Source organism: Gopherus flavomarginatus, chromosome 12 (assembly GCF_025201925.1).
Source record: "Gopherus flavomarginatus isolate rGopFla2 chromosome 12, rGopFla2.mat.asm, whole genome shotgun sequence".
NCBI lineage: Eukaryota > Metazoa > Chordata > Testudines > Testudinidae > Gopherus > Gopherus flavomarginatus.
In genome coordinates this window covers 15740806-15764664 of record NC_066628.1, presented here as the reverse complement: position 1 = coordinate 15764664, position 23859 = coordinate 15740806, and the positions used below count along the sequence as shown (strand labels likewise).

At 42.2% G+C, this 23859-nt stretch overlaps 2 protein-coding genes across 2 annotated transcripts; both read left to right on the top strand.

Moving 5' to 3' along the window:
* Window positions 1-10988: 10988 nt before the first annotated feature.
* Window positions 10989-11918, top strand: LOC127033189 (olfactory receptor 10A7-like). The gene has a single exon (XM_050920981.1). It carries the CDS (start codon window positions 10989-10991, stop codon window positions 11916-11918), a length of 930 nt encoding a protein of 309 aa, XP_050776938.1.
* An 8194-nt stretch (window positions 11919-20112) lies between these two features.
* Window positions 20113-21147, top strand: LOC127033188 (olfactory receptor 14A16-like). Its single transcript, XM_050920979.1, has one exon. It carries the CDS (start codon window positions 20113-20115, stop codon window positions 21145-21147), a length of 1035 nt encoding a protein of 344 aa, XP_050776936.1.
* The last annotated feature ends 2712 nt before the right edge of the window (window positions 21148-23859 follow it).

Here is a 23859-nt window from a genome sequence, read left to right as displayed (position 1 = left end):
ACGAGCCTTCCCTATTAGACTCATAGGCTCATAGGTCAGAAGGGGCCAATATGATCATCTAGTCTGACCTCCTGCACAAGGCAGGCCACAGAACCCTACCCATCCACTTTTATAACAACCCCTAACCCAGGACTGAGTTATTGAAATCCTCAAAATTGGTTTGAAGACCTCAAGCTGCAGAGAATCCACCAGCAAGCGACCCATGCCCCACGCTGCAGGGAAGGCGAAAAACCTCCAGGGCCCCTGCCAATCCGCCCTGGAGGAAAATTCCTTCTCGACCCCAAATATGGCGATCAGCTAAACCCTGAGCATGTGGGCAAGACTCACCAGCCAGCACCCAAGAAGGAATTCTCTGCAGTAACTCAGTTCCCATCCCATCCCACATCTCCCCGCAGACCATTGAGCAGACTTATCTGGTGATAATCCAAGATCAATTGCCCAAATTAAACTATCCTATCATAACATCCCCTCCATATACTTATCAAGCTTAGTCTTAAAGCCAGATAAGTCTTTTGCTCCCACTACTTCCCTCGAAAGGCTGTTCCAGAACTTCACTCCCCTAATGGTTAGAAACCTTCGTCTAATTTCAAGTCTAAACTTCCTAATATCCAGTTTGTACCCATTCGTCCTCGTGCCTACATTAGTACTAAACTTAAATAATTCCTCTCCCTCCCTAACGTTAACCCCCCTGATATATTTATATAGAGCAAGCATATCCCCCCGCAGCCTTCTTTTGGCCAGGCTAAACAAGCCAAGCTCTTTAAGTCTCCTTTCATAATGCAGGTTTTCCATTCCTCAGATCATCCTAGTAGCCCGTCTCTGGACCTGTTCCAGTTTGAATTCATCCTTCTTGAACATGGGACACCAGAACTGCACACAATATTCCAGATGGGGTCTCACCAGCACCTTATATAACGGTACTAACACCTCCTTATCCTTGCTGAAAATACCTCACCTGATGCATCCTAAAATCGCATTTGCTTTTTTAACAGCCGTATCACACTGGCTGCTCATAGTCATCCTGCTATCAACCAATACCCCAAGGTCCTTCTCCTCCTCTGTCGCTTCCAACTGATGCGTCCCCAACGTATATCTAAAATTCTTATTATTAATCCCTAAGTGCATGACCTTGCACTTTTCACTATTGTATTTCATCCTATTACTATTACTCCAGTTTACAAGGTGGTCCAGATCTTCCTGAATAGTATCCCTGTCCTTCTCCGTGTTAGCAATACCCCCCATCTTTGTGTCATTCGCAAACTTTATTAGCACATTCCCGCTCTTTGTGCCAAGGTCAGTAATAAAAAGGTTAAATAAGATCGGTCCCAAAACCGATCCTTGAGGGACTCCACTAGTGACCTCCTTCCAGCCTGACAGTTCACCCTTCAATACGACCCGCTGGAGTCTCCCCTTTAACCAGTTCCTTATCCACCTTACAACTTTCATATTCATCCCCATCTTTTCCAATTTAACTAACAGTTCCCCATGTGGAACCGTGTCAAACGCCTTACTGAAATCGAGGAAAATTAGATCTACCGCATTTCCTTTATCTAAGTAATCCGTCACCTTCTCAAAGAAGGAGATCAGATTGGTTTGGCACGATCTACTTTTAGTAAATCCATGTTGCAATTCGTCCCAATTACCATTGACCTCTATGTCCTTAACTACTTTCTCCCTTAAAATTTTTTCCAAGACCTTACATACTACAGACGTCAAGCTAACAGGCCTATAATTACCCGGATCACTTTTATTCCCTTTCTTAAAAATAGGAACTACGTTAGCAATCCTCCAGTCGTATGGCACAACCCCCGAGTTTATCGATTGCTTAAAAATTCTCGCTAACGGGCTCGCAATTTCACACGCCAGTTCCTTTAATATCCTCGGATGGAGATTGTCCGGGCCCTCCGATTTTGTCCCATTAAGCTGTTCAAGTTTGGCCTCTACCTCAGTTGCGGTAATATCCACCTCCATATCCACATTCCCGTTTATCATCCCTCCATCATCGCTAAACTCCTCACTAGTCTTATTAAAAACTGAGGCAAAGTATTTATTTTAATATTGGGCCATGCCTAGGTTATCCTTAACCTCCATTCCATCCTCAGTGTATAGCGGCCCCTGGGACCGGACTCCTCGGCTCCAGCATTCTCGTTGCCTTCAGCATAGCTGCAGGGGAGAGGAAAAGGGGGCATCGTGCTTCGACCTATGTTCTACTTTATACTCTTAGTCCATGTACTTGGAAAAAAAAAAGTCCAGACATGACTGGGGCATTGCTGAGTCACAGATGTGGTCTTGTGCAGATAAGTCCTTGAATTGTACCTCCCTTGCTGGACAATAGTTGTTGATGGCCAATTTCACACACCCCTGGGCACTTGGTCACCTCCCTTGTTGTTGTCTCTGGGGAAACTAACATCCGGACGACTCCCAAATTTACAGCATATTTCAATGACAACCATTGAGCACAATCTCATAACTTCATATGCACTCAAGATATACCTATTTAAGTAGAAGAATGAGTTTCAGCTGTCATAACCTTTTCCATTATACCTTACATGGCAAGCCTTATACGAAATATCACAACTAGATACAAATGATAAAGATGGGGATTACAGAGTGCTCCCTCAAAGTACAGAGTGTCACAATTTGATTTTGTCACAAACGAGGACGTAGTTAGATGATCCCAGCTAGTTGTAGTCTTGCATCAGTTGAGAAGAAGATGGCTGCAGTCGTGGGGTCATATCCAATGTACAGAAGAAGGTACACTTCTTTACTGAAGGCTTATTAATCTGAGGTCAAAGGAAGAAGAGCATAAGGGTGACCGTGAATAAGATTGGGAGATGCAATTTTGTGGAATTTAAGAAACCTAAATCCTCCCATACTAACTCTTGTGGAAGCAAGAAATCTTGCAGGGGTGAATCTAAGATGGAAATCCATTCTACATGCCACCATGGCTGCATTCTAATGATGTATCTAGTATCTGCTATTGCCAAAGTGCTGCTGATTTCTACAATGTGAACAGCTTCATCAGGAGAGCCTGAAAAAGCCTGACCCTAAAATACCTTATAGCCCAGAGATTAGAGCTGTTTGTGGAGAGATGGGAGCCCTAACTTCAAAGCTCTTCTCCACAGCAGGCAAAGGTGAGAAGCTAATGAGTTTCCCCCACATCCAAGTACACCAATCAATAGCTTAAAGGTATAGGAGATGTTTCCATATGCTGGATTGTCAAATTAGACTTTCTTTTCCTATGCATGAAAATATTTGGTGAATAGGTATTAAATTTACAAATAGCACAGGGTCAAGCAATACTGCTTAGGGGTGTTTGTTTGTTTTTGCCTCCCCCCCCCTTTACTCTCATATCCTACTTTTTCCCCAACATGTTATGCAGTCTATTTGCTCCATTCACATTATGGCTGGCATCGTCAATGGAGTGTATGGGAGATTAAATGGTTTGCTGTTTGGGGGTCTAACTCCTAGGGCACTTTTAAAATCCAAACCTGTCACTGAGATTGGATACCTAAATCCATTAGGCTCCTTTGGCAATCCAAGCCTCAGTCCTCTCTGCAGCTTAAGGACTGGCCCAGCTCAGTGTTACAAATAGCTTGTTTCAGAGAGGGATCTGCAGGGATCTTGTCCCAAGGGAATAAGACAGCATTTAAAGAACTCTCAAAAATCAGTTGCTTAGTCTGGAAGTCAGATGAGGAAAGGCTCTTTACTCCAGACAGTTACTTCTGACAAAGTAGGGTTATCCCTGGGAGTGGAGCAGAGAAGAGTAGATATCCTAACATTTTCTTTTGCAGAGTCAGATAGAGAGACTAGGCAGACAAATCAGGAAGAAGGTAGGTAATCAAACTAAGACAACAGAAAGAGAAAACCACAGGTCAGAAGGATCTCACCATTTTTATGATCCACATTTAAAAGGCAGGTGAGTTGATTCATATTTTTATTCCTTTTTAATCTTATTTTATCTTTTCCTTTACACATGACCAGATTCTTTCCCCCCTCCTTATCTCGGGGTGGGTCTCTCAACAGGGTCCCCTTGACTTCTGCCTGGATGCAGCAGTCTGCTCACAGAGGCAAGGTAGACGAGGTAATATCTTTTACTGGACCAGTTTCAGTTGGTGAAAGAGACAAGTTTTTGAGGGAGACAGAGTTCTTCTCTCTCACCAACTGAAGTTGGTCCGATAAAAGGTATTATCTCACCCCTGCCTTGTCTCTCGAATATCCTGGGACAGAGACAGCTACAACTGCACTGCATGCTCACTCTCAGTGAATTGCAACAAAGAGGTTGTGTTTGGGAACCCAGCTACTACTAGAATCACTCATCTCTCTCTCTCTCTCTCTCTATTTCTGAAGACAGCACTGAGAAAAAGGAGTTCATCTGATGCATGTTAGCTATAGTTTCTTTTTTTGGAGCATGTGTGTGTATTTTATGGGGAGGTTCGGGGTAGTGCATTTTCTGGAGAAGACACTTAGTTTTAATAAGAGTGTAAGTATGGCCACACTTGGTCAGAACAATGGTCCTTATATCCAGTATCCTGTTTTCCATCAGTGGCCAGTATCAGATGCTTTAGAAGGAGCGAACAGAATAGAGCAATTTGTTGAATGATCCATCCTCTGTTGTCTAGTCCTAGCTTATAGCTGCCAGAGGTTTGTGGACTCCTCGAGAGTGGGGATGAGTCCCTGACTATCTTGGCTAATAGCCATTGATGGACCAATTTCTCCATGAAATCCTGTATTTCTTTTTGTACCCAGTTATACTTTTGGCCTTCACAACATCCCCTGGTAACAAGTTCTACAGCTTGACTGTGCATTGTGTGAAGAAATCCTTCCTTTCCATTGTATTAAACCTGCTGCCTATTAATTTGAGTGGGTGGCTCCTGGTTCATGTGTTTTGTGAAGATGTAAATAACACTACCTTATTCACTTTCTCCACACCATTCATGATTTCATATCCCCTTTCATTCCCTTCTTTTCCAATCCAAACAGCCCCAGTGTTTTTAATCTCTCCTTATATGGAATCTTTTCCATACTCATAATAATTTTTGTTGCCCTTCTCTGTACTTTTTCCAATTTGGATATATCGTTTTTGAGATGGGGTGACCAGAACTGCACGCAGTATTCATAGTGTAGGTGTACCATGAATTTATATAGTGGCGTTATGATATTATCTGTCTTCTCATCTGTCCCTTACTTAATGGTGTCTAACATTCTGTTAATTTTCTTGACTGCTGCTGCACATTGAGCAGATCTTCTCAGAGAACTATCCATGGTGACTCCAAGATCTTTCTTGAATGGTAATAGCTGAGTCACTCAGTTTTTTGATATTCCTTTTGTAACTCTTCATAGTCTGCTTTGGATTTAATTATCTTGAAAAATTTTGTATAGTGTGTAAATTTTTCCACTTCACTGTTTACTCCTTTTCTTACATCATTTATTAATATGTTAAACAAGACTGGCTCTAGTTCTGATCCTTGAGACCAGCTATTTATCTGTCTCCATTAAGAATTTTTCCTTTGCACAGAATCTGACTATGTTGAAAGCTAGGTTTTGGTACAAGTTCCATCTCTTTGCTTAGATATTTGTCTCTTGGGCTGATAATGGAGGAAAGATTTAGTTTCTCTATAAGGTCATATGAGGACAAACATATATTGGATATTGGAGACAACATTGGCTTCATTCCCATTTCCATAAAAAATTGATGTCAAAATAGCTACTCACTTTCATGAGGGCAGGATAGACTCCTGTATATATGTGGAGCCTGACTTTCAGATGTGCAGAACAAAGAGCTAAATTCCCATTCAGTCAGATTTTCAAAGGAGTTTAAATGACTTAGGAACAGAAGTCCCACTAATTTTCTATAGGGCTCTTTTCAGAAGTATGTCACTGTGACTAGAGAATGTTTTCCAGGCACACTCATTTCTTTTTCTTAAAAAATCCTAGCAATTTCAATCATTTCTGCTCATCAGACACTTGAAGTAGAGTCTCCCATATCCAAGCTGAGCACTATAACCACTAGGTTAAAATTTATGGTAGAGCTCCACTTCCTAATTCCCTCTCCTTGTTAGACAAAAGCAAATTTATATAATTGACCATGAACAAATGCAGGCTGGAAATTAGAAGAAGGTTTCTCATCAACAGAGGGGTGAGATTCTGGAACAAACTTCCAACAGGAACTGTAGGGACACACAACTTAATTAGTTTTAAGAGACAACTGGATAAATTTATGAGTGTAACTATATGATTGCATTTCCTGAGAAGTTGGGGGACATGGCATATCAGCCCTGGGTTCAGAGGCATAGCGAGCGCCGTCTATACCCTCCGACTGGAGGGGGCCCTGCAAGGAAGGGGGGCCCTAAAAGTGGCAAAAAAATGGAAGGTTTTACTGACAAAACCGTGAAGTCATTATGATACATCATAATGCTATTGGCTACATCAGTTGTCTGTCGGTCAGTTTCGAATTTTAGTTGGACCCATTCAAAGAATGTGTATTTGCGTTCATAATGACGGTCGGTGGATAAATGTTATTAATTTAGTTGTTTAGTTTTTTATTGTTTCCAACGCAGAAGCGTGCTTTGTGATGTCTAAGAGAATGTATAAGAGTGGAGCTAGTAAACGAAAGGCAGCAAAAGATGCCGAGAAGGAACTTGAGGAAATTCCAAAGTTGTCAACGTATTTTGCGCTGCAATCCAACGTACAGGTACAGGCACATGAAACGGACAGCGCTAACAGTGACGAATCGTATCCAGAAGTATCCAGAAGTGCTTCAAGTGAGGTCGAAGGTGAAGCCAGTTGTTCTACCAAACAAACTGTGACAGATATTCCAGCTGCTGCTGGGAAAGAAGTATCTGAATCTGAACCACTGACTGATGATCCAGGAGATTGGCCGTCTATAATATCGGACAGGTAAGTGTGTGACATTGTTGCATGTGGCCCACCGCAGCAGAATGAAAGTTATGAATTTCCATTTAACGAGGAAAGACGAAGGTTCACAAGTACTCATTTCTAACGAACCATGGCCAATGGCGAGAAAATAAGACATTCATGGTTAATGTACTCAGTTCAGAAAGATGCCATTTTTTGTTTTTGTTGTAAATTATTTGGCACTGGCGACATACCGCTACATCGTGGAACCTCTGTTTGGAAAGCACTGTCAAAAAGACTTCAGCAGCATGAAACAGGCAAAGGTCATCAAGACTGTATGGTGAAATGGTTTGACCTTCGGTCAGGCATAGTAAACCGTACATCTATTGACCAACTCGAATTGCAGGCTTTTCTGAAAGAAAGAGACTTCTGGAGAAATGTTGTCAAATGCATGGTTGATGTTATTTTCTTGTCTGAAAGAAACTTGGCATTTCGAGGAAGTAATGAAAAGCTCGGCAATCCTTCGAATGGCAACTTTTTGGGACTGTTTGAATTGCTTGCAAAGTATGATACTGTCCTCAGCGAACTTTTACAGAGGATTAAGAAGGCAGAGACACATGTTCAGTACCTCAGTCCACAGATCCAAAACGAGCTGATTCAACTTGTTGCCAGTAACTTTCAAGAGGCCAACATAGCGCAGCTTAAAAAAGCAAAATATTATTCAGTTATTTTGGACTGTACTCCTGACGTGTCACATGAAGAACAGATGTCTGTGGTGTCACACTTTGTTGAATGCAACGGTGAAGATGGTGTCAATATTCGTGAAGCGTTTGTTGGTTTTCTTAATGTTCATGATACAACTGGCGAGGGTTTATTGGAAGCGTTTCTTGAAAAGGCAAACAACTTAGGAATAGACATTGCTGACATGAGAGGCCAAGTTTATGATAACGGCGCAAATATGAGAGGAAAGAATAAAGGAGTTCAAGCCCGCATGCTAAAAATAAATGACTGTGCCTTGTATGTACCATGTGGAGCTCACACTTGGAATCTTGTGATCTCAGACATGGCCATCGTCATCGAAACATGCCGTTGACTTTTTCGGTCTGATTAACAGAATATACGTTATCTTTTCTTCTTCACCTTCACGTTGGGATATACTTCAAGAACATATGCCAATATCTGTTAAAGGGTTATCGTACACACGTTGGGAGTCGAGAATTGATGCTGTGAAGCCATTGCATTATCACCTTGAAGAATTGTGCAATGCTTTGTCATCTTTGCGAGAATATGCGCTCGAAAAGAAAGATGGCAATAAAGCAACAGAAGCCAGTGCGCTTTTAGACCATGTTACTACGTGGCCTTTTGTTCTGACTGTGTACACGTGGTATGATATACTATTTCACGTCAATAAAACCAGCAAATTAATTCAGCCACCAGATGTGTCAATTGATGTACTGCAGGCACAAGTCGGTGCTACAATGAAGTTTTTGGAAGACAACCGAAATACAGGATATAACTCTGTGGTCACAAATGCACATGAAATAGCAGAGCGTATGGGTATTGAGCAGGTGTTTCCAGAAACCAGGGTGCGATGTAAGAAGAGAATGTTTGATTACGAATGTGCTGATGATTCGAGTCGTCTTTCTGCTGAAGAAAAATTCAAATCGCAGTTCTTTCTTGTTCTCACTGATCAGGCCATATCTTCTGTTTCATCGCGATTTGACCAACTCGTGGAGTGGTATAAGTTGTTTGGATTTCTGTACAACGCTAACAGCCTGAAGCAGTGTCATAGAGAAAATGAACTGGAGAATCACAGCAAAAATTTTGAAAGAAAAATGGGAGACATTGATGCCAATGAACTCATAATGGAATTGAATCATTTTATTTATGTCATCGAGAAGGAGAGAGGAGTTGTCACGGCAAACAATTTTTTAATGTACATATACAAGAACAGCCTTCAGGAGATATATCCAAATCTTTGCATTTGCATCAGAATTCTTCTGACCACACCAGTTACTGTCGCTGGTGCTGAAAGGAGCTTCAGCAGAATGAAATTGATCAAGAATATCCTGTACTCAACCATGACAGATGACAGGCTTTCTGCGCTTGCAGTTATCTCAGTCGAAAACAAGATTGCCAGATCTCTGGATATGATGCATTGATTAACCAATTTGCGGAGAACAAGGTTCGAAAGAAGTGCTTTGCGTAAATACGGAATACATGTACACTGTAGGCCTATGTATACATAATATGAACCCTGTATATTGTATAAAATAAATACCGCATTCCAGTTTCTGCATTGTAAGGGGCCCCGGACATATGTTCGGAGGGGGCCACATTCTTTGTTGCTACGGCCCTGCCTGGGTTTCATTTTTGGTTTATGTCTTAGGTTCCTAAAGCTCATGCTTCAGTGTTTACATCCTCTGGGAATGTGTTCTGGGAGGGTTTTTGTTTGGGGGGATTTTTTTGGTCTCCTTCCTCTGAAGCATCAGGGATGGCCACAGCTGGAGATGGGATCTTGGCTAGGGTGGGCTTGGCCTCTGAGGTAGGACCAAGCATTTTCTCTCTCAGATGTTTTCCAAGATCTTTCTTGCTCACATAATCATCCCAGTAGAAAGTTTTGATTTTGATAAATCAACATTTCCATCAGAAAATTTTTGATCGGCATCCAACTGAGTGCTCTAGCCAAGGTGTCAGCTTCAGCGAGAATCCCAGTTTATGTATTGCATTATTATCTCTTATCCAGATTATCCTCAGTAATAGGTTTTAATTATCCAAACTGATCATATAAAGAGACTGGGAATTTCCTCTATAAATGGCTCTTTGACAATCTCTCTGGCTGATGACTGCAATGATGATGGGGAGCTGAGATGCTTCCAGTTGCCTGATTTCCACTAAAATCAGGCCCACAGAATCCCAGATATGGTGCTCTAGGCAAAGGAAAACTCTTTGAGATGCCCTCATCCAAACCCCCAACTCTCTAAATCCCTTACACTCTAGACCGTAACCCCAGAGGTCACTGTCTCATCCCTGTATTCAGCGCCTATGTAATCAATACCGAGAAGATCGTTCAATTTTCAGAATGTCACTAAGCAGTCTGAATCAACAATATCCCTTGTTGGAGAAATTCTAAAGTTAATATGCGATGATCCCAAAGCAGAATAAAAACTGATCTACATGGTACAACACAAATGAAATCAAATGATAACCACCTGAAAAGGCTTAGCAGGTGAGGGTTTGGACTGTCACAACCTCACACATCGTTAATTGGTTTCCGTTCGGGATAATGAAAGCTTCTGAAGTCCAAACCAAGCCGATCCACAGTCAGCAAAATTGTGCGGTGTTTTACCAGCCCAAAAGAGACTTCAAGAATTCAGGGAATCCAGTGCTTACCACTTCATTTGCCAGATTCCTCCTGGCAGTGATGTAACTAGGGCAAGGTGAGTGAGGCACTTGCCTCGGGCGCGAAAGGTGAGGGGCGTAGAAAGTCTCTCCTTTGGCAGCAATTCAGCAGCAAATCTTTCTCTCCGAGACGGACTGAGGGACTCGCCGTCAAATTGTCACTGGCCGTCAGGAAGGGAGAGGGGAGGCACGTTCGGCTCTTTGGCAGAAATTCAGTGACGGGTCCCCTAGTCCCTCTTTGAGGGAAGGACATGCCACTGAATTGCTGCCAAAGAATGGCACAATTCGTCCAAGAGGAACCTGCCACCGAAGAGCCAAAAATTACTGCCCCTGCCCCTTGTCTTGTGATAAAAAATTCCTAGTTACAGCTCTGTCTCCTAGTGATCTAGTTTCTCCACTACACATCACTAGTATCAGCTCTTGGGTGCAGAATGAAGGGAGCAAAGCTTATTCTGTTGCCAGTCAGAAAAAAAAATAGGGTTTTTACACAAATGTGAGCTTGCCTTAGCAGCGAGTTTGTGTCTCAGTTTTTGTCATTCACTCTCAGATGTCATAAGACTCCATTATATGACTCCAAGCCCCTAGTCTGTGTGCTCAGCCCAGTATTTGGGCAGGTGACCTGAAGGAGAGGGAGAATTTGAACATTAATGCATTTAAATTGATAATGTGATACTGATATTTAATAAATGCCATTCTTGTTCTCTTGTAGAGGATGGTTCATTTCTGACATGGCAGATGCAGAACAGGGAAATCAAACCTCCCTCACAGAATTCATCCTCCTGGGATTTGAGTCTATCTCTGAACTGCAGATCCTTCCCTTTCTGCTGTTCCTTGTGATATACATTGTGACCTTGGCCGGAAACTTCCTGATTGTTGTGCTAGTTGTGGCTGATCAGCACCTTCACACCTCCATGTACTTCTTCCTGGGGAACTTGTCTTGCTTGGAGGCCTGCTACACATCCACCATCCTGCCCAGGTTACTGACCAGTCTCCTGACTGGAGACAAGACCATTTCTGTTGGTGGCTGCATCACACAATGTTACTTCATTGGCTTCCTTGCAGGCACTGAGTGTTATCTCCTGGCGATGATGTCTTATGATTGGTACCTAGCAATATGCAAACCACTGAATTATGCAACCCTTATGAATGGCAGTTCCTGCCTCCAGCTAGCAGCTGGGTCTTTGATAAGTGCGTTGCTAGCTAATTCCATAGTAACTCTTATGATATTAAAATTAACTTTCTGCGGCCCAAATGAAATTGATAATTTTTTCTGTGAATTTACACAAATAATAAATCTCTACTGCAATGACGTCTACCAGATGGAGCTTTTAATTACCATTCTGTGTGCTTTATTCACCTTGCCCCCATTTGCTTTAACTGGGACATCCTACCTGCGTATCATCTCCACCATCTTGCGAATCCCTTCCACCATCAGGAAACAAAAAGCATTTTCAACCTGCTGCTCTCACCTCTTCCTGGTGACAATTTTCTATGGGACCCTGATCATTTTGTATCTGCTACCAAAAACCAACACATACCGAGACCTCAACAAAGTGTTCTCTGTCTTCTACACAATTCTGACTCCCATGGCCAATCCCTTCATATACAGCCTGAGAAACAAAGAGGTGAAAAAGGCTCTGAGAAAAAAATGCCAGTAAAATGTGTAAATTAATATCTCATGATTTTTAAGCCAGTCTCATCATTTTTCCACACCTGTCTCATTAAGTTTGCACATGTGGGGATGAATTTACAGGCTTGTTTTTGAGTCAGTCTAACCTGCAATCATGGAGTGTGATTTCAGCTGGTGTAGACAGTCCCCAGTGAGCTTTACTGTAGCTACCAAGTACCGGAGCATTAAAGCTGCAGCAGCACATGCTTCAGATGAGACTAGCCATGAAACTAAATTCACAGGATTCTGAGTGAGCTGCTACAGCCCAGACTCAAGCACAGACTGCTGCAGCTCCATTGCTCCAGTACCTGAGCTAGCTAGATTAAAGCTGACTCAGGTGTCTCTATGCGAGTTGCAGTAACATCACGCGATTGCAGTGCAGACATACCCCTAACTGCAACACTAGCTCGAGGCCCAACTTAAGTTTAACTCAAGCTGTGACTTTTGTCTTTTATATTGATATATATATACACACAATAATAAACCAATCAATTATGTGTTTTGGGTTTTTTTTACTGCACCCTGGATTTCTTAACAATTTAAGGCAGAGCAGTTTCATTGGGTTGTCTTTTGTATTCTGGTCAATTTGTTTAGGCAAAACTCTGAAAAGCAAGCTAATACTATTTTTGATGGCGCTCCATTAAACATTTAGAAAGCTATAACATATCTTTTTATGTTTTATTTTATTCTTGTACAAATCTTCTTTACATGTGGGTTTTGTACAATCTTGCTATTCCCCCAAAACTTACGTCTTCAAAATTTACATTCATATAAGCTAGAGATGACATTACAATGACTATCTCCTCACTTCAGCTTTCAGTGGCAATGGTTCCAAGGTGAAAAATCCAGATACAGGGTCTGGGGACATTCAAATGAAAGAAAATGTTTTGAGACCTTCCAAGCAAGCTGATCATTGGATCTAACTAGCTAGGGCTCTCCGGCTGCTGCATGCGCCTCCTTGAAAGACATGGTTAAGCCGACCTAAGCCCCCATGTAGTGTGATAGACCCAGGCCAGTTGGGAACAGCAGAGTAGTGGAAGAGAGATATACAGGCCACTGAATAAGCATTTTTCTGTTCCCCGAGTGAACAGAGCAGGGACTGCTCCAGGCCAGTGAGAACACCACACTCCAATTAACCTGCTAAGAGTCAAGTGAGGCTGTTAAGCACCTGACTCTAATTAAGGCCCCTCTAGTTCTTTAAAAGGGTTCACTCCAGTCAAGTCAAAGGGAGCCAGAGGAGAGGAAGTGCATGTGAGCATGGAAGGAACTGGGAGCCAGAGGCAAGCAAGAGGCTGAGAGTGAGTAGGCATACTGGTGGAGGACTGAGAAATACAAGCATTATCAGAGATCAGGAGGAAGGCTCTGTGGTGAGGACAAAGAAGGTGTTGGGAGGAGTCCATGGGGAAGTAGCCCAGGGAGTTGTAGCTGTTGTGAAACTGTACCAGGAGGCACTCTAGACAGCTCCAATACATAGGGCCCTGGGCTGGAACCCGGAGTAGAGGGCAGGCCCAGGTTCCTCCCAAACCTCCCAACTCCTGATCAAAAACAGGAAGAATTGAGCTGGACTGTGGCTTCTACCAGAGGGGAAGTCTCTTGGCTGTTTCCTCTCACAGTTATGGACCAGTCATGGAGATATGATCTTGCACACTGACTCACACAAGGAGTCCATACTTATCTTTGTGTGCCTGTTGAATTCATGCATACCAGAATCATAACTCCCTGAAAGCAAGTGCAGAGTCTGGGTGTTGCCTGCCTCTGGCCACCTGACACATTTTGGAGGAAAATTGGAACACCAAGCCAAAGCTTTAAAATACACTGCACACCTTGCTCCCACCCTAAGGTCTGAAGAACAATGTGTTTCCTCTCTGATCATGGATTACTTATTCTTGGCATCTGGGTGACTTTGCAAGTAAATATCTTAATTAGTTCATGAGAATAAAATAATTAAGAATGAGCTCTACTTTAAATTTAGCTTCTGCCATTTCCTTGCTTTCTGTCAAGTAATCTTAAAACTGGAATAAACATACTCTTCACACTTTTCAGAGCATTAATCCTCATTTCAAATAAGTGTGTAAGCTACATTTGATGATATTAGGATTTAATGAAGCTAAATTGTTAAGAAAAGTTGTGTCTAATCATTAGATTAAGAATAAATTATGTAAATAGCCTAGTCAGTAGGTCAGGTCACTCTAAACTTGGGCCATGGTGACATCGGAGGCAACTCAACCAATCCTCAGTCTTCGTCTCCTGATAATTTGCACTCTACACTTCTATTAGGTGAAATAACTCCAAGGGAAGGTAACTGTATGTGGGCCAAGAGTTCTCACTGATGGCTTGTCCCCCACTGGTATTATTCAAGGCTCCACGGCCACAAGCTACCTGCTCCTGTGCTTCATTAGAGTGGTGGTGGTTCTCTATTACGCTGTGCAAGAACCAGCCAAGGAAAGGATTTTTGACTCAAGAAGGCACAGTTCCTTCCTCTCTGCCATCTCTTGCTCTCTGGCAACAGTAATTTGCTGCTGGCCCGGTCATTGGGGCAGGAAATTAAAATTCTGTCATTCCCTGATTCTTCTTGGCCATAGCTTGTTAAACTCGTCCACATCCTTCTTAAAGTGTAGTGCCCAAATCTGGACACAATTCTCCATCTCAGTCCTCATTGGCGCCAAAAAGAGTGGAAAAATTACCTCTCATGTCTTCTATATGATGATCCTCTTAATACACCTGTTACAAGGTAAAAATGTTTATAATAATTTATGACTCTTATATTTCCCCTATATTTGTCATGGCTATTCACTGAGGGAAAAACGATTAAGTTTGCTCTCAGGGTAGCCCAAAAGACATGGATGTGTGTGTCCCCTCCCTGTCTGAGTGCAATGAAGAGTCATTAAGGAACTAGTTAAAAAATACCTGGATCAATAAGGTGGCCAGAGAGACAATGCCAGCTCCAATGACTCATACAATTCTAAACCTGTTCTCCCAAGTGCTTGCAACCTCTTTCAGTTTGGTGTCACCTGCAAATATTTTAACAATTAGCATATAAGATAGATATGTATAGGGTAGATAGAACTAGCTAGCTAGCTACCAAAGATATTAAATTCAGAATCATCTGTAACAAAATCTGAGGACTCTCCCTCTTGACCTAAAGGAATAACATTTTTGCACGTCAATTACCAGCAGGCTGCTATACTTGCTTGTTCAGACTCTGGAGGGAGACAGGATCTTCTGCATATAGATGGTGCAGATTTACACTAGGATACCACATTCAATGAACTGCTGAGGTCTTACTGATCCACCAAAGCAGAGAGATGGGAGCCAGCATGGTTGTAGCATGCATGACATTTCTGATGACACAGCTATGGGATAAGTTTCTAGAGATGAGTGATGTCACCCCTGTGATATAAATCTATTTTAATTAGATGTGGGGGGGTATGGGTTAGGACAGGGGTCAAAAATCAATTGTCTGTTAATCCTTGTGCCTCCTCATGACTCATGTGAGTAGCCCCATTAACGTCACTGGAATTTTGTCTGAGTAAGAATTCAGTATGTACCCCAATGTTTGATATTTACTCTTTCAAGGATTTGGAGTTGCCCTACATGGCTGTTCTGGAGAGTGTAGTTCCAGGCTATGGCAGAATTGAGGCAGAGTAATAACTGGCTGCTAAACAGGACCAGTCCCTATTATAGAGTGTGATATATGGGAATGGACAGGGGGCGTGGAGGAAACAGCCCAGCTCCACTCAGGGACCATGTTCTTCCTATCTGCCACAGTGTACAATGTGGCTTGAACTATTGATGCATTGTGGTGGGAAAATTGCACCCTACAGTTGGCTGGGAGATAACAGCAGAGAGAAGATATTCAGCATTCAGGGAGAGGAAGATAGAGAAGGAAACAAGCTTCTTTCTCTCCAGGATGTAAGAAGATTGAGGGAGATCCTGAAATGATGAAGAAGAGAAGTAATAGATGAGAAGTGATGATGGTCTAACTCCATAATAGAGTCATAGACTTTAAATTCAGAAGGGACCATCGTGATTATCTAGTCTGGCCTCCTGCACATCATAAGCCACAGAACCTCTCCCACTCCCTCCTTTAACAGACCTATAACACCTGACTGAGTTATTTACATTCTCAAATCATGATTTAAAGACTTCAGGTGGCCTGATTTTCTTTACAATCCCACCAGTGTAAATTAGAAATTATTTGATTATAAATAGGTGTTACAAAGTGGGGAATCAGGACCACTAACTCAGTGAAGAATTAACCATGTTACCATTAACTGATGGCAAAATTCCCTTGTGTAATGGATAGATTGTATGAGCCCAGATCCTCTGCTGGTGTGAACTGGAGTAGATCCATTAAAAAACTGCCCTACAAACTGGAGATCTGACCCTGGAACTTGCCTTCACTGTTCTATGGATGCCCCAGCAGGGCAGGCCTGATCAATAAATCTCATGGTTATTTACTTCACTATCAAATCTCATCACAATGCTGTTGACTAAAGCTTTTCCAGGTGATTTCTTTTCATGTGTGCATGTGTTGGAAAAAATGTAAAGTAACAAACAGGCCCATCATTGCTCTCTCTGGCCCAGTGACTGTTCCATTGTGGATACATATTTATACAGTCCTTGGGCCAAAGTGAGAGAGACTGACAGTCAGAATGATTCTGTAGTCCAGGAAGGTGGAAGACCTAGGGTCCAGTTCCCCTGCTCCAATGCCTTTTTTCATTATTTATCCACAGTTGAACAGCTTCAACAGTAGAGACTGAGGCTGGGATACCCCATTCAAATGCTTTCTTCCACCTCTGGCAGAGAGTGGGATATTGAAGCTGTGTGTCTGACTATCTTGGCTAATAGTCATTTATGGACCTATCCTCCATGAGCTTATCTGATTCTTTTTTAACCCAGTTACAGTTTTGACCTTCACAACATCCACTGGCAATGAGTTCCACAGGTTGACTGTGCGTTAAGCGGAGAAGTATTTCCTCTTGTTTCATTTAAACCTGTTGCCTATTATTTTCATTGGGTTACCCCTGATTTTCCCTCTATGTGAAGGGGCAAATAACATTTCTCTATTCAGTTTCTCCACTCCAGTCATTATTTTATAGACATCTATCCTATCCCCCCTTAGTCATCTCTTTTCCAAGCTGAATAGTCCCAGTCTTTTTTAATTCTTCCTCATATGGAAGCTGTTCCATACCCATAATCATTTCTGTTGCCATTCTCTGTACCTTTTCTATGTCCTCATTCTTCTTTATGGATTGGAATTCCCAGCTGGACTACATCTCCCATGATCCACCATGCCAAGGGAGTTCCATGATGCACTAGCTCACCTCACCGAGAGGCGAGACCATGGTGCCTCATAGGAGATGTAGTCTGTCCAATAAGTTCAGTCTGTAGAGACGAACAGGAACATGAGGCACCTGAACTACAATTCCCAGGAGGCTCCATGATATTTCTGAATTGAAATGTCTCAGTTTTTGATTTTTCATTGAAAAGTCAACATTTTCCACAGGGGTAAAAAATCCAACCAACCCTAACCCCCACCAATGGGAACCTCTCAAGATGAAAGTATAGTTGGATTTCTATAGTCCAGGCACCATTTCTCCTCCCTCCCAGTTCTCTTCTCCATCGCTGTGATGTTTCACACCCTTAGCTTTGAAAACTATAAGGGCCTGTGATACAGCAGAAGAGTGATAGATAGGAGATATGTAAGCCCCAGGATGGTCAGAGCCTTGTTCCCTGTAGACGGAGGAGAGGTTATTATGAGTTAATGAGAGCACATGGAGCCAATTAAGGCCCTGCCAGACACCTGATAAAACCTCTGCTTCAGTCAAACAGGGAAGTTTGGAGGAGAGCCGAAGGGAGTTTGGAGAAGTGATGTTGTGGACCAGAAGACCAGAACACTAGGTAAAAGGAAACCCTGCTCACGCAGAACAAAGGGACTCCCCAGACACAAGGGGTTGGGAGAAATCCTACTCAAGTGGAGAGAGGGTGGGAAGCCCAACAAACTGAAGGGGCAGAAAGGGAAGTAGCCCAGGGGAAGGAATCGCAGTTTCAAGTTCTTTGCTGCAATCCCTAGGGCCCCTGGCTCAGACCTGGAGTAGAAGGCAGGCCCAGATCCCTCCCTCTCCTTCCCCCTTCTCTGGGACACTAGCGAGGCAGTTAATGCCCAAGAAAAGGAGTGAGAGATGATGCCCTGACCACTCCTTAAGAAGAAAAAAGCACAGGGCACACCACAACAGTGCTGGCAATTTGCCACAGGGCCATATCCTGTTGTGCAGTTTAAATGCAGCGTAACTACATTGTCCTCATGGTTATTTACTCCTGAGTGACCCCAGTAATAAGAATCGGGTGGTCCCAAATGCAGTAGACACTTAGAAGATCAGACTAGATCATGATGGCCCCTTCTGGCCTTGAATTCTGCGAATCTATGAATCTTTGAATCAGTCAGTTTAAGCTACTGCAGAAAGGCTTACAAGAAACCATGGCCCAGAGTATTCTCTGCTATAACTCCCCAAAGTTGATGGAGTTATACCCAGTAGGCAGTTAGCTCCTATGTCTATTATTGTCCCGTGCTGTGAACATACAAGAGTATACAGGGTGGGGAAGTGTCTGCTATAAGCACACATTCTCATTATGGAACCCCAGAGACATTTCCCCCAAGGCCCTTTGAAGGCTATATGGCAACAGTTATCTCCAGGGTTGTACTTCATTCACTCCATGCAGGTGGATTATGGAGGAGAATAGGCACTCTTGTTTGCATGTAAGTAGCATGGTTTGTGCAGTTAAATTACTTCTGTTGGGGTTTGTTCCCTCATATATTGGTCCACAACATCATTTCAGCCTTGGGATACATGTCTATGCCACCATTATTTCCTTCTTAGCAAATAGCATGAAGCCAGAGGAAGAATGAGACTGTCACAAATGGAGAGCAAGATGCCTATTTAAGCATGGTATGATTCCCTCAGACTTTTGAACATACAGTATCTTTAGCTCCACTTTAATAGATTTAGCTTTTTTTTTTTGAACAGAAAAAAAGCCCTCCCCTCCAATAGATAACATACTGCTAGGCATCCCAGAAATGATAGATAGATAGATAGATAGATATGCAGGGGAAATTCAGAGACGCTGAACTCCCTCAATTCTGCATTGCTGAGTCTGAAAGGGTGTGTGATGTTTGTATCTTTTGAAGTTGGAGTTGCTAAGCAGTACTCAGGATTGTTACTGAAATAAGATATTGGACCAGTTTCTGACCTCACTTACACCAGTGTAAACCCCAAACTCCTCTAGTGACTCCAGATTTACACCAGTGTTTCTGAGAACAGAAGCCAGCCCTTTAACACTTACAACCATGGTGTGGCATATGAGAACCTCTGGGCGGCAAGCAATCTCAGATATTTCCAACTCATAGTCTTCATAACTTTTGTTCATTTTCTAATTCTATGCACTACTTTATTATTATTTCGATTCAGTTATTAGTTCTGCTATTATTATTGGCCCAAGTCCTGCCACCCGTACTTACATTTTGGCATCCTTAATTAGTCCTTAAGAAAGGACTGGGTAAAGACCACAGGCTTTGGCAATTTATTTTTGAAAACCTTGTCATCCCCTTGCAAACTGAAGGACCATAAGAAGTAATGAACTCTAGGTTCTTTAAATGATTCCAGCTAGAACTAGTTTACCCACCCACAGTAGGGCCATGTACTGATGTTTCAATGTGGTGAAAGAGTGTCGCAGATAGATCTAGCCATCCATCTATCTAACTATCTGTCATGTATCTATGAATCCTCCAGGCATTTATCCACATTCATTTAGTTTTTGAGAACCTTACAAAAATTAATAATAAACAGGGGAGAGGGAGGCATGTGGTTAGTGGGTTCCACCTAGGAATCACCGAGCATTAGAGATTACTGGAAACTTTCCATCAAAACAATCCTGGATGAGGAACAGAAAATAGTTTAGGTGATTCTTCTCAGGTTTCCAGTTGGCTGTATGCAGCTGTTTGAAGGATTGCATTCAGGAGTTGAATATAAGTTGATATCCAGGGCTTAAAGTCTTATAGAGTATTTCTCATATCCCCCTCCCCCACAGTAGTCTATTAAAACTCCAAGGTGTTTGAAAATATTTACTAGAGCTCGGCTCTGGACAGCTCTAGATTAATTTAAGACCAGGAGATATCTGTATGTATGACTCCTACTGTTCTCGTTCTTGTTATTATACCAGTCTCTTTATCCTTCCCTCTGCAGAGAGAAAATGCTATTCCCAGAAAAATCGTGGCCAATCAAACCATCGTGAATGAATTCTTTCTAATGGCATTCTCTGAGGTTCGGAAGCTGCAGCTTTTACACTTTGTGGTGTTTCTGTTTATTTACATTGTATCCTTGTCAGGGAATCTTAGCATTATCATGGCAATAACCCTTGATTGCCACCTTCACAACCCTATGTACTCCTTCCTGAGAAATCTATCCTTCTTGGATATTTGCTTCATTTCAGTCACAGTACCCAAGTCCTTCATCAACTCCTTCATGAACAGCTCATCCATTTCTTTCCAGGGATGTGTTGCACAGCTATTTCTATTTATGTCATTCTTAGCTACAGAGCTATTCCTCCTCACAATCATGGCTTTTGACCGATACGTTGCCATCTGCAATCCTCTCCACTACGCAATGATCATAAACAAGAGGAGGTGTGTTAAGTTAGCCTGTGGGTCATGGGTGGGTGGTGGTCTCTATTCTGCTTTGCACACTGCTAACACGTTTTCATCCCCCTTCTGTGGGTCCATTATCAACCAGTTCTTCTGTGACATCCAGCCATTGCTGAGGATCTCGTGCTCTGAATCCCACACTGGTGAAATTGCACTGATCGTCTTTGGTGTGTGTTTAGCTTCAAGCTGTTTTGCTTTAATAACGTTGTCGTACGTTCAGATCTTCTCAACAGTGCAGAAAATCCCTTCCATGGAAGGTCGCCGTAAAACTATCTCCACTTGCCTACCCCACCTCACTGTCATTGTATTATTCCTCACCAGTGGCATGTTTTCGTACATGGCACCAACCTCCGACTCTGCTCTGGAGCAGCATCTGGTGGCTGCATTTTATTCAGTGGTGCCACCCTTGATTAATCCCATCATCTACAGCCTGAGGAACCAGGAGATAAAAACTGCCCTGAGAAAAGTTGTGGGCAGGAAGCTTTTCCCTTTGATTTGTGAAGGATTTAAAATATAAACTCATTCCTGGTAAAGTTTGTGGATGACACAAAAATATTTTTTTTAAACTCTTCTCTGCTGTGATGCCAGCAAAAATACCCTGACAATGGTTAGGCAACTGTGTCACTGGACACACTGTTCTTCATGTTGACCAGTTACATTTAATTGTTTCCTTCTACTCTCCTCTTCTGTTTGTCTGTTCCCCTGTTGTCTGTAGTTTTATTTTTAGATGGCTAGCTGTTTGGGGCAGCGATTGTCCCATTGTTATGTGTTTGTACAACACCCAGCACAACAGAGTCATCGCTTCTAGGTGCTGCCATAAGATAAACAAGAACAATAGCCATAATTTAATGATAAATCGGTGGGTTGGTTAATAACGATTAGGATAATTAATTATTATAGAGTGATTTGTATTGCTTGATAAGATAGTTACAATCATACAGAAAGGGAGAGATTTTCAAAGGTGCCTAAAGGATTTGTGTGCCACATTCTCATGAATTGTTATGGGTACTGGGTGTCCTTTAGGTTGCTTTGCAAATCTCAGCCCATGTGTTTAATAAAGCTGAATAAAAGCCATATTGTTAGGATGAGTTTTCTAAAGGAAGATAAAGGGGTTAATTGCAGAACACCCATTGACTTCTAATGGCCATTGGGTTCTTTTGTGATAATTGGGCCTATGGAATAAGATGTCCACATAGAAAATACCTACTCATCCACAGAGTAAGAAGGTGGAACCATAGAGATCAGAAGATATTTCCTATATTCCTTGCTCACTCAAATTTCCCATTGGCCAAGACTGGTGAGGAATTATTTACTATAATTTGTACCCAATGTTGCACCCACAAGCTTAATGGCCTTGGGCCCAATTTTTAAAGACATTTAGGCATCTAGTGGTATTTTCATTAGCATCTCCCATTGAAATCAATGAGTTTTAGAAGTGTAGGTGCTTTTGAAAATCTCATTAGGTGCCTAAATACCTGTGAAGATCTGGCTCCACTGGCCTTAGTAGAGTGTTTGGGAGAAAGGAAATCTTTGAGTGGGATTCCTATCTCTTCTCATATGAATGAAGGTTTTACAGATGGGATATAATATTTGCCTCACATTGTACAGCATCGTGAGCTCTCCAGACAAAAGCAGGAATATTATCACTTCCCATTTTCAAATGAGGAACTTTAAACAGCAACTTTTCCACACTTTGTATGCTAAGCATAGGGACCAAAATATCTGCTGCGAGTCCTAAAGAAACAAAGCCTGATTTTCAAAGTCACCAAACTCCTCAGCTTCCATTTACCAAGTCTGAATATTTTGGCTATAAACTTTGTGTCTCTAGCTCCCCACTTCTCTAATGGGAATGCTATATTTCCCTGTTACCTCGAATGTATCTGTTTGATATTCACTGAGGTTGTAGTTTTTGCAGGAGCCTAGGGGAATTAGGTCCCAATTCTCACTGGAAGTCTGAGCACGGGGCATCTAACTCTGTTAGGTTGCTATGGAAATCTCAGTAGGAGTGACCAGTACTGAGTCAGCAGTAGGGGTTGTTATGGACTGAGCTCCTGCAGGCATTGGCGAATAGGGATAGCCACATAATAAACTTCGCTGTTTGTGCAATGTTCTATAATCACATGGGCTCATTCTCTTCTCATTCACCTTGGTGCAAATCAGGAGTAACTCAGTGGGATTCAGTGGGGCTGATTCCCCTCTCACTCACCCAGGTGTAAATCAGGAATAACTCCATTTGAGTCAGTAGTGATTGATTCCCCTTTCACTCACCCAGATAGCAATCAGGAGTACCTCTACCGAAATCAATGGCCAAATCAACCTCTCACTTATGCTGGTGTAAATTATGAGTAACTCTAGTGAAGTCATCACAGTTACACTGGTGTAAAACTGAAATAAGTGAGACTATAACCAGACCGCATTGTGTGTGGGGGAGGTGGAATTTGCTTCTTCCTGATCCTGTAGGCAATTTTCTCACACCATGAGTGTTGGTTATCTGGATAATGTGATTATAGAGTCTGATACTCCTCCCACTCACACTACTGTTGCATTGATTCTGCCCACGTTAACACCAATGTAATTCTACCGACAGGAAAGGAAGCCACTCAGATACCACCAATTTTAGATTCATTTCCAGCTACCCTGCTGCTATCTATCATAATATTTCCACACACCCTCATACAGTGGGAGCAAATCATAACTGTCCCTGTGATTTTACACTGATGTAAACCCACTAAAGTCAAAACCATTACATGCAAAGTGTTGTATCATGGCCAGTAAACTCAAAGTCCAGTCTGAATCTTAATGCATTACTCTTCACATGGCCACATGAGGGGGGAATCTACTAGGATCCCTGCTTTGAAGAAAGGGAAGGTTACACAGCAAATCATTCTGATTTCTCGTTTCTAGGAACCCATGGAAGTGTGAATGACAGCCTCAGATAGAAACAAAGAGAGTTATTCTGTGCTAAATAATAACAATAATAATAAATAATAACTCATTATGACAAACAAGCCCATTTTAATTGATATTCCCAGGAGAGAGAAACATGAATCAGGGATTGGTTGGCCCTGCTGCCCTTATTCAGACATGTAGCTCTTCCTCACATCAAGAGTCCAATTATATTTAATAGAACTGCTCTAATAGGTAAGGGCTGCTGGCTCGTGCAGTGATTCACAGCATCATCCCATCAGATGAGCTCCCATTATCTTGATTTTATTGCAATGTACAATAA

What these genes read in the sequence shown, in the direction of transcription:
- LOC127033189 (XM_050920981.1), top strand. Translation starts at nt 10,989, where the DNA reads ATGGCAGATGCAGAACAGGGAAATCAAACCTCCCTCACAGAATTCATC.
- LOC127033188 (XM_050920979.1), top strand. Translation starts at nt 20,113, where the DNA reads ATGACTCCTACTGTTCTCGTTCTTGTTATTATACCAGTCTCTTTATCC.